Source organism: Myzus persicae, unplaced genomic scaffold (assembly GCF_001856785.1).
Source record: "Myzus persicae strain clone G006 unplaced genomic scaffold, MPER_G0061.0, whole genome shotgun sequence".
In the NCBI taxonomy this organism is placed as follows: domain Eukaryota; kingdom Metazoa; phylum Arthropoda; class Insecta; order Hemiptera; family Aphididae; genus Myzus; species Myzus persicae.
The window spans coordinates 196,700-215,312 of NW_019102547.1; the positions used below are offsets into that span (position 1 = coordinate 196,700).

The 18,613-nt window shown below is 27.8% G+C and overlaps 1 protein-coding gene across 2 annotated transcripts; it reads left to right on the top strand.

The window, feature by feature from the left end:
• The first annotated feature begins 558 nt into the window (after window positions 1–558).
• On the top strand, window positions 559–16,436 carry LOC111032501 (ubiquitin-like protein 3). Of its 2 annotated transcripts, none has more exons than XM_022312875.1 (4): window positions 559–1,412; window positions 8,790–8,898; window positions 14,105–14,269; window positions 15,671–16,436. In XM_022312875.1, the coding sequence occupies exons 1-4, from the start codon at window positions 1,377–1,379 to the stop codon at window positions 15,733–15,735; spliced, it is 375 nt and encodes a 124-aa protein (XP_022168567.1). In that variant the 5' UTR covers window positions 559–1,376; the 3' UTR covers window positions 15,736–16,436. The 2 variants fall into 2 exon arrangements, with proteins under 2 accessions (XP_022168567.1, XP_022168565.1); XM_022312873.1 differs by lacking the exon at window positions 559–1,412 and adding an exon at window positions 8,484–8,691.
• Window positions 16,437–18,613: the final 2,177 nt, after the last annotated feature.

An 18,613-nucleotide genomic window follows, 5' to 3' on the forward strand; every position in this document is an offset into this window, starting at 1 on the left:
GCGCGAGTGCACGATCACCGCGGAGGCAAGTCGGTGGTCCCGTTGCCGACCTGCCAGTGACGGGCGCGCGCGCTTCACAGTGTTGCCAAGATTCCCCTAGTCCGACGGCGGCGCGGCGTGCACGTTGCACCTTGCGAACGGCCCGCGGCCGATCGACGGTGGTCTCGAGACTGTGAGTACTGAACCACGACTGTAATACCGTTCAAGAGAGCGAGTTGTACGACGTGCACAGCGGCAGCACACGGGGCGGCCGGCACCAGCATTGCAGCGCACCGAGCACCACAGCAACGGCACTACCTAGGGCCGGGCCGGCGGTGAGGTTACAATATAGGAAACCACCTGACACGCCCCCACCGTTTTCCCAGTCATCACAAAGGATCCGCCACTCTCTATAGCTGCATCTTCTAATCAAGCGCGCGCGCACGTCACGTACACACGCATACGCACACACACACACACACGCCCGCACACACACACACACACACACACCACATACGCATTACGCATTAGTGCGCACACACACGCGCGCGCAAGACGCACGTAATACACACACAATATATTATTATAGTTACAGATACATTTTATTATTATTACTATTATTATTATTGTTTTTTTTTTAAATTTTATTTTATTTTCTCTTTTGTACGCCACTGACTGATGTGAATAACTTATTAGCGCTGCGCTGGCTCCTCGCGTTCGGCTGGCTGGTGGTGGTGTCGTCCCGAAAGCGGATTCTCGTCAAACAATAATAAATAATAATAATAATAATAATAATAGCAATAGTAACGTAATATCATATTATTATTATTGTTGTTAATTTATTGTAATATCCTCTGAGATTTGTATTTTGTGAGACATTCGGTCCACCGCCGACGTTGTTCCGTACGTATAACAATTATTTGTGACTCTTTCATCGCAATCGCGTCAATATGGCGTAGTGCGGCCGTCCGATTTCGTCTTTGTCGCCGCCGCTGTCGTCGTCAAACCTCCGCCGTTAACGGTATCGTCGTAGGTAGTTCGGTAGGTAGGTAACCGTCGCCGCCACCGTGCAGTGTCAGTGCGATGTATTAACGAAGCTAATAATAATTACGATACATCATAAGGTTGTTGTATTTTACCTACCCGCAAAAAATAAACAGTGCTAACGGGGTTCAGCCTTCGTTATTCTATAGTGCTTTTCCGATTTCGAAAGCCTCGAGTGCTGCTGCTACCAAGTAGATAAGACGTAACGTTTGTCGGTGGTGCTGTCGTTGGCGTGACCGTGACAAAGAATTGTCCCTGTTCCATGACTTCGACGGATTATTTAGCAACGATCCGACAGCGGACATCACCCGTAGTTACCTTGTAGCGCACTAACGTCGCTCGTCAAAACAAACATGACTACATCCATCAGGTCCATTCCGTCTGACAAGGTATGTACCAAGTTTAATTTTGATACATTTCTGTAAAAATTAAGATTTTAAGTTGGTTTGTCTATTTATTTATTTTCTAATCGTTTTTAACATCATAAATAGGTTAAAAACATTGTCTGTCTATTAGAAAGTATGTGTCACAGAACATATAATAATATACACGTATGAAATTGCTTTTATTCATTTGTATATGTCATAGAGTTAGGTATCTACCCTTTAAATGTTGTAATTTACTGTGTAACAACGTTGTTTGCTTAGTATAATATTAAAGTAGTTTTATTAATTAGAATAAATCTAGGATATTAAATTGTTAGTGGATTGCGTAAACTAATTTAAAGAGAAAGTCTACCAGTTTTTTCTTTTTTGTTATGTAGGTGTAGAAATTATTTTTTAGTATCAAAAGTAAATTAAAACTACCTATATAAGTTAATTACTCATCTATATCAATTAATTTTCCTACATTTACAGTTATTTAAACAAATTGAAAATAACTAATATTCTATGTAACTACCTATTCAAATTTTAAATTAAATAGGTATGGTAATTCATTTTTGGTAACTTTAAAGATGAAAAAAAGTACATTAAATTGGTGCATTACCAATGTTCTAAGTAATTTTGTGTTAAACAGTATAATAGATGCCCAATGAATAATATATGTTTAAAAATGATTATAAATATTGAACGAAGCTCTTTCCAAGTTCATTAAAACAAAAGATGTAATTCAAGACTTATACCTAACTTTTTTTGGAGTTTCTTAATATAATATATCAGTAAACATATAGATAATATAAAGAAAACACTCATAAATTGCCTATTTTATGAGTCTCAGTAATTATATTCAATCGTTTGAAATACCCAATTATAAGTAGACATTGTTTTATTATTATTATTTTAGGTCATGTTTTAATGTACTTAATAATTACTTATTTTGATTGTGTCAACGGTAAAGACACATCAATGTATATAGCATCATAAAGCTGCCACATGTAATATTTTTCATTGATAGATGATGACACTTTACAGTTATAACAGTTGTGTTGTTTAATGAGGTGTCTTACTGTCCTCGATACTGTCTGTCAATTTATCATTAAATTATTTATTAGGTATCTAATTAATTTTGGCTTTAATTGTATGTAATATAATTATTATGTAGGTCCCTAATTGTTGTCTATGTAGACATGTTAGTTAAGACCTCGGGATGGACTATAATAAATCTAAGATTTTACTTAAGTAGGTGTATTTTAAAAATTATTTCCATAGTTAGGTACATAGTGTCTTAAATTGTGATATTTTTGTTTTAAAACATTTTTTTTTGATTTTGTAACATTTTATAATAATTCCTATTTTACTACAATGACAATAAAGTATTTTTGTAATATATTATGAACTTTAGAGTATCTTGTATAAAAATTGTATTTTTGCTACTTGATGTAAATTAAACTGTTAAAGTCGAGGTTAAAGTATACCTAGCTAACTGATAAATAATTTTAAAAATTCTATATGTATCGTTTAGTATATGTTCTTATGAAAATTGTCTCGCATAATGGTTTTGGTTGGATTTTGTTTTGTTTTATTGACTTATGAAACAATAAAATAGTTAGGTACTTAATTCAATTTATCGTGGAAAATCTCAGAGAAAATCTGGATAGGCTATACAGACCAGTTATTTTTCTTCCTGAAAGATTTTATGATTTATGAGTTATGAATTTATGATCAATGTTCAATTTATTTATTTCTTAACTGGGATCTATGTTCAAAAATGTTAATTATTTTTCTAATTAAAAAATTTTTGAAATTATTTTAATAGTTTAACATTTTTGTTAGTATCCTAGTATATTATTAAACAAAGGTATATTATGTTGTTTATTAGATAATTACTTAGGTACCTATTTGATCTTACATTGTGTTATAATGTCAACCAAAATCGTTAATATTGGGTACCAGCTGTTGGGAATAAATTAAGTCTAAAAATTAACACTAATAAATCACTGTGAAACTAATATTTCGCAGTTAAAATTTGAACATTTAATAAAATAATTAAAAATAATGACAATTTTGTAGATTGTAATAATTCTAATCTACTACTAAAGTTCTATACTAGTAGGTACTTACCTTTATTCTCTAAAGTACTTGTAAACGTAATTAATTGCTGTAAAAAATTGGTTTAAAATCGGTTATGGCCATGACTTACACAATTTACAATGTAAATAATGATAAGTGTTAAAATAATTTTATTTTAAATTCTTATAAGTTAATCCCAATTCTTAAGAATTTAAATTTCTTTACTCATAAATTGTTACCTCTATAACCTGTCTTACTTATAAGTTTTCAGTATATTACTTGTAGTATGTCATTATGAGTGGAACATATAAATATATTTTGGGTATGAGACAACGGCTATTATTTTATATTTGATACCAGCAGGTTAGTTGTATATTGTTGTATTGGATTTTCAAAATACACAAATATTATAATTACTTATTGATGTTTTTTTTAAATGTTTTTGTTTAAAAAAAAAACACAATAATATTATGTATGTATGTTTGCATAATATACCTACTAATATGTGTATAATATAATATATATATTTATTGTTGGGTGTGAAAAATTATTATCTGTTAGTGTTATCTAAAAATGTAATTACTAATTGGGTAAGTTGATACTTAAAGATGGAGTCGTCATAATTACATTTATAAATATATTGATAACTGTAATAACTGGTACATAGTTACAACACATATTACTTTTTGGTATAAACAATAAATATATTTTTAAACTTAAACTTTTTCAGTATAGTTATTGTACTTGGTGTACCTACTCATTTGTCAATATTTTTTATTTACATTTAAATTGGAGATAATGTAAGTTAGTAATTACTTACAAAACTATGTGATTGTTTAGATTTTAATTTGACAAAATGTACATGTTGCAAAACGTTGATTTTTTGGAAAATAATTTACAAGTATAACTAAGTTACTATAATTATTTGAATAATTACAAGGGGTAGCTTACTTTAAGGAACCCAACTAATTGTATCATATTTAGTAACGTTTATCAATATGGAAATAGAAAAACATAGGCTTCTGTTTTGTTTAGCCTCATGAGTATTTTATGATATTAAATTTATAAGTACAACATTTACCTTGTTCAAAATATTATTTCTTGGAACTATATTGATGTTTTAAGTTCATACATATTTGTAATTTATTAAATAAGTTAATAATATTATCAACCCATTATATCATAATGATTATACTATCAAATAAATAGATCACTTGATAGTTTTTTTTGTGTATTGCCATAATATATTTATCGAGATATTTATATTCGGGGTATAAGCTGTAAAAAAATGTAGGGCTTTTAAAACTATGATTTTAACTTTAAAAAAATATCTTATTAATTTAATTTGCATTTTAGTGGTCGATGGATTATTTTTTAGTGCTAAAACTTAAACTGTTATCAAATAAAACAAAGTTCTTTAATTTAAATATCTCTACCTACAAAGTCTGAATGAAACATTTGATCGATCTTCTATAGTAGAATAAATTTCGTTGTTTAAGTATATGACATATAAATACGTCCTTCGTTCATTGGTTAAACAAATAATACTGATAGGCACTAGCGACGCGATCAAACAACCTACTGAACAATCGTATTGAAAATTAGCGCAGTTATATTACAAATTATTGTTATATTTTATTGAAATTTTCCCATTTTTAACAATTTGTTTTTGTTTTTGATTGCTATTCGAAGTAAAAACCTAACTTATTTGATAATTGTACATTGCACTATTTCCTGCGGATTAATTTACGTGTCTAAAATGTTTAAAGTCAGCCCTCTGACCCCTTATGGCAAAATCGTCTGACCGACACTGAGAGCAAGGTTTTCCAAAGAAAAATTAAAAAATGTCGACATGACAACCGTGTACATTGATGATGCCGTAGCATAATATTATATAATATGTTACCCAAATAAAAAAAAAATAAAAAAAAATATAGGTAAATGGAGTTAAAATTATGACAAAAAAAGTTATTTGTATTGAAGAAAGCTTAAACATGTAGTAAAATTGTAAATAATTATGTTTTATAACATCTTAAGTATTTCCACGGAAAATATTTCATTTTAAATTTGGTTTTCTAAATAATGATTTTTAAAAGTCCTTATTAATTTATAAAGTTTTCTTTTACGTGACCTCGGTATTGATGATTCACAACTTAATATCAATATTTGAATGTTTCATTTATAAATTTAATATCTCCTGAATTCTGATACATTCGGTTCATGAATTTTCTAAGCAATGATGTATTCATAACTATAATTATTCTAAAATGTATTGTACCATACTGTTCTCCAGGATGTCTTAACAATTGTATCTATTAATATTTATTTAATGACCCAGATGCCATTGAAATGTATTATTGTTATGTAAAATACTTGTTATGTTTTAGTTTATTTTAACAGTCCGTAAGTTTAATTGTATATATGTAATATACTTAAAAATAAACAAATATAAATAAAAAACGTAGTACCTATTAACAATGTTTATTGTATAGCAGGTTGTGGATAATATTTTTAATATATATTGACGATTTTTTATAGAACGCGAACACCTCTTTAATATAATATATTAAATGATAAGAAATTCATGTTAGAAATAATTAGATCATTTTGGATCATTATGAAGTACCATATTCATTTTCATCCAAAATGTTAGTTAAAACAAATATTACTTAGATATTCGCCAACAATAAATTCTTGATTTTAATACTTGAAAAACGAAAAAAATGATTAAGCCAGTACTTATGTGTATATATATTTTTTTGTAAATAATACCTAATACTTAATATTTTTATACATAAAGAGCAGAGAATATAGAAAAATCTAATTTAAAATGAATAAATTCGTTTTAAATATTATAGGTAATTTATAGTAATTTTGTTTTCTTTATACGATATTCTCTACGATAAATACGTATTTTAGACTACCTTTCTATGCCGTTTTGCAAAAAAAGATAAATGGAATAGGTACAAATTTTACAAGGCTATCTATTAGGTGTAAGTAGTACCTAGAGTGATTTAATTTTTTAAGAAGCCTATTCAATGTCTACGATATTTATGAAAATTGTTTTGAACGAGGTTATGTCAGTTAATTTATTTTATATTTATAGATAAAAAATATTTTATTTATTCTTTGGTTAACCGTTTGTATTAGATTTTACTTAATACTTGTCTTTGTGTTTTTGTATCCGTAGCATTGGTATTATAGACTCTTCAATATGTATTATTTTTCTTAACAATTTTACTGTGGCCTACTTTGTCACACTTAAACGATAGATCAATGTCCAACAGATCAATGTAATACCAATCAATTTTTTATTCGAAGATATTAAAAATACGTATATTATTTTTACTGAAATGTTTTCTTGATAATAACGTTTATATCTCTCTTACAAGAAGTCAATCATTCTAATATAATAGAACGTAAAAATGTAATAATATAAAAAATGATTAGATAATAATTTTAAATATCTGGTATAAAAAAAAAATTGATTAGTTAGGTACATTTGTAATTGTATTAATTTAATTTAATTTAATTTTTCTTTTCATATATATGTAAATTCAAAGTTAAATGAATGGTTCATTTTATTTCAATTGAGTACAATATTTTTCTCATACATCTTTCCATAGGTGATTTATAGGTATCTATTCTACTTGATATTGATCTACAAAATCCTATAATATTTTTATAAATTATCTACAAAACGTTTATATTAATTTTAAGTATAATTGTAATGATATTTAATAGTAACAGGAATACTCAGTCACGGAGGCTTATTTTTAAAATGTGTTAGGTATTTTCTTTCCTATTTTAAGAATAATTGAAAAAAACCTTTTGTTGTCTGCAAGGTGTTTAGTCGACTGTTTGATATCAGCAGTTTTTCCCTCCCTCTCGTCTTTTAGTCTACCACAAAACCGTCAGAATATCGATTGCGCCCTTCACCCGGTGGGTTTCGTTCTCTTTCTCCCTTCGTTTCGCCTTGGAACTGAGCCCCGGTGACCCATTTCCGACTAGCAGGACCACCCTTTTTGCAACAGCCGCGTCCTATTTCTGTGAATAAACTACAAACGAATGTTTCAATACTATCAAAAATAATTTATAACATGTATTTATTTTATGAAAATTCAACTGAATATTTTAAATAATATGTACTTACTTCCAAGGTTATTTTTGAGAAATTACTACTCCTAGTTTGGAAGACAGTGTATTTTATCTTAGAGTAAAGGTATAAATAATAATTACTATATGTAGTCTAAATTATGTTTTGATATTTGTCAAGGTGGAGACAAATGTATAACGGACGGGCGGGATGGTCGTAAAGGCCGAAAGCACGGTGAGATAAAGATTTGAAAACATGAAGTCTTACGTAAAAAAAAAAAAATATAGGAATGACTCTAACAGTTAAAATATTTTCTTAAATTAAATGAATAGACAAATATGTATATCCTATCTATTTTATTCAATTTTTAAACCACCATAGTTAATTGCATTTCGTAATAATATAATACTATCGGGTATTATTATGAATTATAGTCTATCTACAAAATAAATTGTGCTTAACACAAAATGATAATTGTAATAAATACCAATGATTAAATAGTAAATGGTTTAGAGTATAAGTATGTATTATAGGTGCGTATTTACTATTAGATAATTTTTATTCTAGTTTATACTTTTTAGAGTATAGTTTCAGTAATCAATGAAAATAATATATAATAATATTTCGTTATTCCCTTAAAAATTAGGTCTTGCATCGTCAATTAAATTTAGTTTTAGGTGCCTTCGTGCTGTATGATATATTTTCGTCTAAAAATATAGTTATCTTTTTTATTTATTTCGTTGTATAATAATATGATGATACTATTAAAAATGGTATTCTTAACCCAACGCACGTACATATATCAATAGTTGTGTGATGTCCGTACATATTATCGTCCTTGTTTATAAACAAAGGCATAAATTGAATAGGAGTAGGATGTGAATTTTACTTCCCAGTCTTCAATTGTTTATTTTATTTTTTTCTGACAGTCTACTACAATCTTTATTTCTGATTTTGTGTCTTACCTATATTGACTCTGTTAACATTGAGGTTGACATTTTTAAATTAAAAATGGTTTTCAGTTATACGCCAAAGAGCGATAAATTGTCTGCAGATCATGATTTAGTTGTTCTAGTGTCAGTAGTAAATGGTCTAAACCCTGAAGATTTGTTAAAGACTAAGGTTTTTTTTATATTTAAAATAAATACACTAAATTTATTAAGAAAATTGTTGGTAAAAGAAACATGCAGATATTTTTAAAATTTATATTTATGTTACAGATAAACCTCAGATTGATTCTTGTCAGCGGTAAAACTAAAGAATTCATATTTAGCCCTAACGACTCGGCGGGTGATATAGCTCAAGCAATTTTTGATAATTGGCCAGAAGGTAAGATTTTTTTATAAATTAGTAGTATTATATTTAGTATTTACCGTAAAAGTTCATAAGCAAAATTATTAATTTTAAAAATTAACTACCTACAACATTGCATCACATCAATAAATTTAGTAAGATTTTCATGAAGATATTTTAAACCAATCATTAGGGCACTTAAGTTACTAATTATATTTCAATCCAAAGCAAAGTTGAAGACTTTTTAAACCTTTCCTTTTAGCTTACAAATTATCAACAGCATGTGCATGTGTAACAAATCAAATGTTTCCATTTATTTTTCTTCATTTACTTAAAAAAATTGTTTTGCCCAAATGATAATTTAGCATAAATTCTTGTTTAATGCAAAAATGACGAGTTAATTCTATTACTGCAGATTATTTAAAAATAAAGTATAACTCAAAAAGCTTGTACTAATTATTCTTTTAATTAAAATTTAGGAAACTACAATTTACAAATTAGAATACAGCTTACTTAACTAAACGTGTGGGGGACTTAGATTAACGAGAAATAAAACTATAAGTTAGTTAATAATAATAAGAAATAAGCTATTAATCATTGAAACAAAATTAATAACAAACGTGTCTACAGCCTACAAGGTTATAACTTATTAAAGTTTTGAGTAATATTTTAATTTATAGTAATAATGGTGTGTGTAGCTACCTATTGGAAACAAATAAAAAGAACACATTGTTATTGCTTGTGAGTTAATGACGTAAGAGTAAACGATTATTTACTAAAAACAACACGCCGTATTTACGTCATAAAAATACATTTTCATTATTATTACAAATATCAACCAATAAATGTTCTATATTTACATAATAATAAATGATAATTAGGAGCCAATTATATTTTTTAGGTATATTTGAATTTAATGTCTATTACTTTTTTATTTCCCAAATTTTACATATTATGAGTTATAAATTATAATTTTTGTTTGACGTTGTTCGTTCTTGTGTAAAGTCGAACAGTATTATATTAGTCTGAATCGTATATTTGTTTCAGTACAAAATCACAAGTGTAATGTGTAACTGGGTGGGGCAGTAAGATGGGATTTTATTATAAACAAGTCAGTACCTAGTCAATATGTAAAAACAGATAATGCTATTGTAAACACTTGTAGGATATTTAATACTTAATACTATAATGTGGTGTACGATGAAGTTTTCATTAGTGTAGAATTATTAAGACTGAAGCTTATCGTTTGATCTGAAGACATTACAATCCCGAGGATGAAAAAGTTTTGTTCAGTTTAAAATTCATTCAATTAAACATTATTCAAGTGAAAAAAATGTATGTCTTATAAAGTAGAATCATATTAGAATGACGGGTTTAATAAACTCATAAAATAATATTTTAACTATTATCACTGTTTTCTTGTATTATTGAAATCAAAAAAAGTATTATGTTTTCGGTTATTATTTTAATACATTTTTTGTATTTTATTATACATACAATTATTTTTATGTAATTATTGTATTGTATTTTAACTAGTTGATATTTTAATAGTACCTATATAAAAACAATATGTATCGTTTTCATTTACACCGAAATTAACATAATATGGATTCAAATCGAATTTCATTTTCATTTCGCACTGAAAAGTGCGATTTTTTTGCCTGATTATTATGTCTTCCATTATAAAATATTCTGTCCTGTTCATGTTTCTCTTTAGTTTTATCAGACAAGGTTTCATCGTAAAATCATAGTATCCTTTATTCGTTATTAACTTACCAGACTTAACACATATTTATATTATAAATTATAATTTTTAATAGAAAATGTATTAATGCCTATCTTTAGTTAAACATTATACTGATACATTCTTAGTAAAATAATTTAAATAATTCAATTTTTGTGAAATTAGGTATATCTTGTCATTTAGCATTGAAGTGAAAGCTTCCTCTTTCAAATTTATCTTCCTGATTGCCGTATTATAGACCATGTAAATGGGCCGGTCGACTGGCGACTGAGTTTTTTAAGACTTTCTCTCACTTTGTTTTGCATTTACAACGTGATTGTGTATATAAAAAATAGTGTTACAATCCAAAACATATCATTAAATTAAAGAACTACCTAGTATCTATACATACTAAATGTATGTATAAATTTAGTTTGGTCCACTCTAATTTTTTTAAAAATTTTTCAAAACGTTTTTTGAAGCACTGAATTTGGATTTTTGAAAACTTAAAAATTGAAAATATTTTTTCTTTACACTTTTGAAAACTATTGAGAATTTTTACTTTTAATCCCTTGAAGTACAAACTAGATTCACTTAAAGATGCTGAAGTAAAAAATGTAATCAATATTACTGTCCCAAAAGGTGATGATGTCACACAAAAAAATACATTATTGTAAAATACATTCTCCGCTCAGAATTTAAATGTAAGTACGACTTTTCCAGCAGTCACTCCCCTCAAATATTTATTTTATTTTTAAATTTAAGATACTAGGAAACCTAAAAACTAAAATCTAGCCGAAGAAAAATTAGGATAGGTATAATATGATATTGGTTTTCGTTTATTATGACTATTTTAACATAAATATTTGATTGGGGACAACCAAGTGCCCAATCATTAGTGGTACCTACCTAGTACCTACCATATAGTATGCTACCGTTAGTCGTTACATACATAATATAATTACCGTTAAAGTATGAAATCCGTTATTTTATAATTTATCGAATACTGCTTTAGTTTAACTATTTACACTAAAATTAAATTAATACTTTATCTAGAATTTGTACTGAATAACTAGTTATTTCATACAATCCCCGATTGAGAATTAGTTTGGTACAGTGTACCTACGTATACAATTTTGATATTAAAAAAGCCGTCAAGTAGGTAACCACTCTGCCGTACAGTAGGTACCTAGAGTATATAGTACTATATACCATTGAGTAGGTCACTATATGAATGTATTACATTCGAATTCAATGTTAAAATATTGTACTCGATAATAAATGAGTTCGAGTGATCGAATTTAACCTTTTGGTAATCAAACAATTATTTTAATAATAATATTAAATTTAAATAAAACAATATAACATTAAATATACTATACATTTTTTTTTTTAATTTCCGATTATTTTAAAAATCTCTGGGAATTTTTTACCTTCGACCCCCTGTACAGACTTGTCATTTTTGCCAAAAACCACCCTCTAAGTTGAAAATCTATGTATTTTTTTCACTATTAAAAGTTTCTTCAGATACATACAAATAAAATAACACATCATTGTAAAATATTATATAATATTAATTATTATATTATATTATATTCACTCAATGCTAATGACCAAAACAATTTCTATGTAATAAAATTAATTTACGATGTCTTAACAATTAAGTTAATTTATTAATTGACTGCTATAATTGGAACATGGATTACATACTATTAATCATCATAAGACTGACGTTGGTGACGTTTTGAATTGCACACAAATACATCGGTTCCGCGGTAAATTTAATGGTACACGTACATTCATAAACCTTGACAATTTTTATTTTTATTTTTTAAATAATGTAAATAAAACGTGGTACGTATTATGTAAAACTAGAGTCGTAATAAAGTATAAAGATATTGTGGACCCGAATAGAGGCAAAAGATAGACGTTATACCTATATTTATCGATGCGTATCTACAAGTGTTAAAATACTATCTGACATTCTGGCTGTGTGTATATTGTTTTATTATTATTATTATTATTATTATTTATTGTTAAATCAATTTTGACAAATTTATTATTAAAAATACAATAATACAATATTCAATTTAATCGTCGTACCTGCTATCGATAATGAAAACGACATAGCTCACGTATTAATACGTAAATGTTTCAAATTCTCCCAAATTATATTTTTGAAATACAACAAAATAACTAAAATATTCGTCGTTTAAACATTTAATTTTGTCAAAATCGTAACTTCAAGTTTCTATAAAAAAATGTCGTTTGTGTATTGTTAAGATTTTTTTGTCCCGGTATGAATTACATTTTGAAGGTTTTCGACAGACCGAACCAGTGGCGCCGAAGTTTTGAAAATGTGGTGGGGCAATTTCGAAACTTCGTGGCCTCAATATATTAATTATTTAATATAGAAGTACCTGCCCTAATATATATATTTACTCGTAATTACAGTGACATGGATTTAATATACTCATGCTCATAATAAAGTTATGATGTAAATAAAATGTGGTCGTCTGGCCCGACGTTAGCATGGACTTCGGCACCACTGGACCGAACAATAGTTTTTTGTAAACACTAATAGGAAAAAATTTCAAAATTTCAAATCCCTGTGTTTATAGCTCAAAGAGAGTCAAAATATTATGCAAATTTCAGATTATTCGTTCTTAAATTAGAAGAAAACTGTTATTTACCTTTAAACACCCGATTTTGACCACATTATTTTGTTTTCCGGTTATAACAACTTACGAGTTACGAGGAATCTGTTTTAAATTTTCAAATCTTACATGTGAATATTAATAATTTTATGAAATTTTAACTTCATAATGATTTGTATATTTTCGGGATTTTTCTAATTTTTGTCAAAGTTCAAAATTTAAGCTTTTTTAAAAAAAATTGTGACTATTTTCGTTAGTTTTTAATTAGTGGATTCTGGTATGTTGTACATTGAAAATTAATAAGTGATAGTATAACTCTCGTAATAGCCACATTTGAGATCCTAATATCTCATTGTTTCGGCACTGAATTCAGCGATTGACGGACATAAATAATGTCTGTCCACTGTCCAGGAATGTGGGATTATGGCTCGCTGATGTACTGCGGTTGTACCGTAGTTATTTAGCAATGAAAAAGTAAAACATCTATTTGTTGGAATTATTATTCTTACTTTCATGAATTTTGAGATTTTTTGTGGAAGAAGAAAGTCAAATCGTGGCGAAGATTAATATTGTTTTTATGAAAGCACAAATACTTCTACTTATATATTATTTCATTGTATTTATTGTGTTTAATTATTGTTGCTCAACTTAGTCAGTATGTATTTACTACCCTTAATTATTTAGTTATCTAAAAAAATATTAAATTAGTGTGGCATTGCCATGTCTATTACTCATATATTAGTCGACGGAATTCATTCTACCTTTGATTAGAAATATCATACTAAATTATATTGTCTATTACTCTATTATAATATTATGTCAAAGTATTTAAATATTTCATTATGTTTTGTAATGATTACAGATTGGGCGGACGAAGCAGTCGAAAAAGCCGAGATCCTCAGACTGATATATCAGGGTCGTTTTTTACACAGCAACGTCACATTGGGTGCTCTAGGACTTGTGCCAGCCCGTACCACTGTTATGCATCTTGTACCAAGGGAAACACTACCCGAACCTAATTCACAAGGTGAGGCATGATGAACAAACGATTTCTGGTCACTTTTTGTGGTCTCCCGATGAAACCGACCTACTCTTCTAATACACAGTCTAAATTTGAGAAAACTAGTGGGCAACTTCAAAATCCTTTAGATCCTTGATTATCCCTGTGATTGATATTTAATTGTCCTTGTTTTGACCGTCATTGGTAAAAGTTTAAAAACTAATTAATTTTCTTGACTTTTTAATTTCTTATTTTATGTTTTGTTTAAAATTAAATCAATAATTTACAATCTACTGAAAAAAAGTATACCTAATATTTGTGTATTTTGTTTACACACATAATAAATAATCGACAATTGTTAAATTTTGCACGTTTATGCACATTTTTTTTTTAAAATTAACATTCTAATTCAATCTTTTTCTTTTTCTTTAAAAAATGTATACTTAATTAAATGTTAACTTAGGTCCCCTAATAATGTTATTTATAACTTAACATCAGAAAAATATGTTTTCTACATCCACGACGTTAAAATATTTATTAAATAGTATAAAAATATTTACCACCTATGTAGTCATAAAATCGTTTAACTTGGTTCCATTGTTTTTCAATAGTATTGATATTATTATTAGTTACTTATAAAAAGTTTCCATAAGCATGCTCAGACATTTTTGGAGGGTTATCATGTTTAACTTATTAGTTATTACACACAATGTGTCAAAATGTCATACATAATACGTATGTATATATATTCTTATTCACATCTAAGTTATAGAGACTAATTTGGATAGGGTAACCATAAGGACATTTACCCAGGGCCGTATTACCGCTTAGGCTGTGTAGGCTAAAGCCCAGGGCGGCAAAATTTTTTTTTGGTGTGACCCAAAAACTACGTTGAGATATTAGTAAAATATCAATACCTATGTAAATTAGGCGGTAAATTTATTTCAGCCTATGGGCGGAAAAAACCTTAATCCGGCCCTGCATTTACCATAGTGAAAGAGTATTTTATGAATAAAAAAATTATTATGAAAGTTTTGAATATTGAAGGGGAGGAGAGTTTGCAGAGTAGTCAAGTGCCTATACCATGACTACCTCATGTGCACACTTATAATTTCCATAATAATCAGTATAGTATATTAATAATAACTAGTTCATGCTTAGTTTTTAGAAATTAAATATTTAGTTTCTAAAATTAGAACTATCTTCAATATTATTAGTAAAACTTAATTGTTGCGGTATTAAATTTAAATATTTTTAAAAGGATGCAATGGTCCTATTTTTGAACTAGTTTTGGTTAAAAAAATCGAATTCTCTTTTCCTTTCATAATTCCATAAATGCTCAATTTAATTCTATAGATTTAATTAATTTATATACTAATAAAGTTAAACTAAATATTCCTTATAATTTAATGTTATTATTTTTTCTAGATCAAAGACAAAAAAGTAAAGGTGCAAGCAGTAGTTGCTGTTCAGCTGCCTGTACTATATTATGAATGTGTTCTACAACAATGCAAATATTGTGTATTTACTATTTAGTAAAATAAATAAGTATGCTTAAAATGCAACTTTCAAAACAAATGTGTAGTGAGTGGTCTCACCATTTACCCAATGATGAATTGTGACCATTGGTGGGTTAATGTTCTATAGATTTTTTTTTGACTTGTATATTTTCAGATATCCCCTCCAAATTTTTTTTAATTATAATTATTTTTGTTTCTTATTAACTATATCATACATAGGTCTAAAGACAAAAAAAGTAATTATACTTTATATTAGGTTTATTAATATATCACAGATATGACGCGAGTATGAACCTGCTTCATTTGTTGGTATTTTAATAAACTGTGTTCAATTTATAAAAATTAACGCAACCAATTTACTCTACCATGATAATGGATAACCGAACTATCCTTTATTTTGTATTGTTGCAATTCATGATGAAAATTTGTAATCTTTACTATTATAGGTTATTTAGATTTGTTCGGTCTTCCTTTAATAACAAAAAAAAGAGTTAATAAAAAATAAAAATATTTTTATAAAAATATATATGTATACATTTAAAAAAAAAATGTTATTGCACGGTATATGATTACTGTTCTCCATTTGTCTTTATGATGTATGTTTTGTGTAAATAGTAATATTCATTCGTACATTTAAATTATGTTTTGAATTATATTTTTGGGATAAAAGAAATCAACCTACAAAATCTCAGAGTCGTGTTTTGGTTTGTGCTCATTATTCTTAAACTATATGAAATATAAACTTGATCTTATTGTTGTATGGATATTAATTATATTGGTTGTCTTAAATCATAATGTTTATATAAATATTATAGCATAATATACACTATTATCAAGAAACTCAAAATATATAATTATGATTTTTTTTTTTGCTTCTACTCTTCTGTGATTTTTTCGTTATTATACAATTTTTTTAGATAATGTAATTGTGTAATATAGTACGTATATAAATGTATAATCTCACCTTTTTGATTCTTAATGTAAATTGTGTTTTATTTCTAATCTCCTTATTTTTTTAAACCAAAATTAAATTTAGGATTAGGTGTATATTATTATCGTTGTCGTTGTGTAAAGTATATTAAGAAAAACGAATACATAGTTATATATAAATATATATAACATATATGATTATTTTAAATATAACAGTATGTATTATTATTATCAATATAGTATTATTTAACTGTTCGTAAATACTTGAATATTTATTTAATCCTTTTCAAAATAATATGACACTTTGTGAAATTATTAGTATAATATTCCACATAATAATATGATGACTGATTAGTGAAAATTATAATAATCTCTAGTGTGTATTGGGTATTTGCTAATCCATATTTTTTTTTTAGTTTTTAAGGATTTTATATTTCTATGTACCGACAAATAATCTGAAATACTAAAGTAATTAGCTATACAAATTTTGTTCCTGTAAAATATAAAATTTTAATTGAGGTAATTTTATCCAAAATTCCAAAATGCATTTTTAATATATTTATTAGACTAAGATAATTGTTATTTCCATTATTTTTTTTATATGAATTGATATTATTTGATCCCTATAGTATTATAATTAATGACTTAAGTACGATTAATATTTGTGAGGTTTGTAATTAACAAATGCCGTTTTTATTCCTAATTGTCTACAGCAGTGCTGACCAACCTTTTTTTACCTAGGGCCATAATTAGAAAATTTCTTGGCGGCCGTAGCGGGACTATAGCCTTTTTTCCTTGTAGTATCAACGACGTTGCCAGAACTTCTTTCGAATTCGGAGGAGGCTATAGCTTCCTTAGCCCCCCCCACATTCTACGCCTTTGTGTACCGTCTATAGTATAGTGTAGATCTTATATTAATAACTGGTAATTGTTAGGAGGACGATACCAATCTCTTTATACAACCTATATTTTGTTCATCGTACCAATGAAACTAGAGATAAAATCTTAAATCATATTTAAAGTCTTAACAAAGATTGCTTGTGATCAATCATCCAACTTTTTTAAATGTTGACTCTCACTGTCTTATTAAATTTGACTTTAAAACGTAAAATTGATAACATTTCATATACCTAGTGTGATTTATGATTGTCTATAACAACTTATGATTTATCACATGATAAAATCTAATGTAATATAATATGGCAAATGCAATCATCGTAAATTCGTAGATGATTTACGGTTTCAATAATTTTAACATGAAGTCTTGAAACCATACTCAAATAGTTAAAAGGGTATTAAAATAGTATCAGGTGCACTCCACACTCGTATATTTCGTTCCGTTTGGGTTAATTTCGTTTACCAATTCATACTTCCAGTTCAGAGCGACCGCCGACCGTGCGCTGTGACGTTCCCACGACGGAGACTCCGTTCACCAGTCACCGCGTTATATTTTACGTCACAATTTTCACCGGATATATTATACTAAGTTATGTGGTGGATGATTTAAAATATTTAATTTTGCCAAGGAAAAGTGACGTAGACACATGTTTTATTGTCGATCGTGCTCAATACTTAAAGGACGCGATCCTTTTAACTGATTCACCACTCTTCTCACAAAGTACAAAGAATAGGTTATAATAACAATTATTATAAATAGCGTTATACAGCAGGGGTGGGCAGCTGGCGGCCCGCTAGCCTTTTTTATCTGGCCCGAGCTCCATTTTAAAATTTCATCATACAATTTCAAAGTTTATAGTCTATACTCTATAATTTATTTAACACCGATTAAAATGTATATTTTAAATGACCCCTTTTTTTGCTTTCTATGCGCTGGCCCGCTAGATTTTAATTTTCTAAAAAAGTGGCCCTCTAGTAAGTTTGAGTTGCCCATCCTTGCTATACAGTATATACTCACGCTGAT

What these genes read in the sequence shown, in the direction of transcription:
- LOC111032501 (XM_022312873.1), top strand. Translation starts at nt 8,581, where the DNA reads ATGGTTTTCAGTTATACGCCAAAGAGCGATAAATTGTCTGCAGATCAT. An exon ending in TTTTGATAATTGGCCAGAAG is followed by an intron (nt 8,899 to 14,104) that starts GTAAGATTTTTT and finishes TAATGATTACAG; the next exon opens with ATTGGGCGGACGAAGCAGTC. An exon ending in ACCCGAACCTAATTCACAAG is followed by an intron (nt 14,270 to 15,670) that starts GTGAGGCATGAT and finishes TATTTTTTCTAG; the next exon opens with ATCAAAGACAAAAAAGTAAA.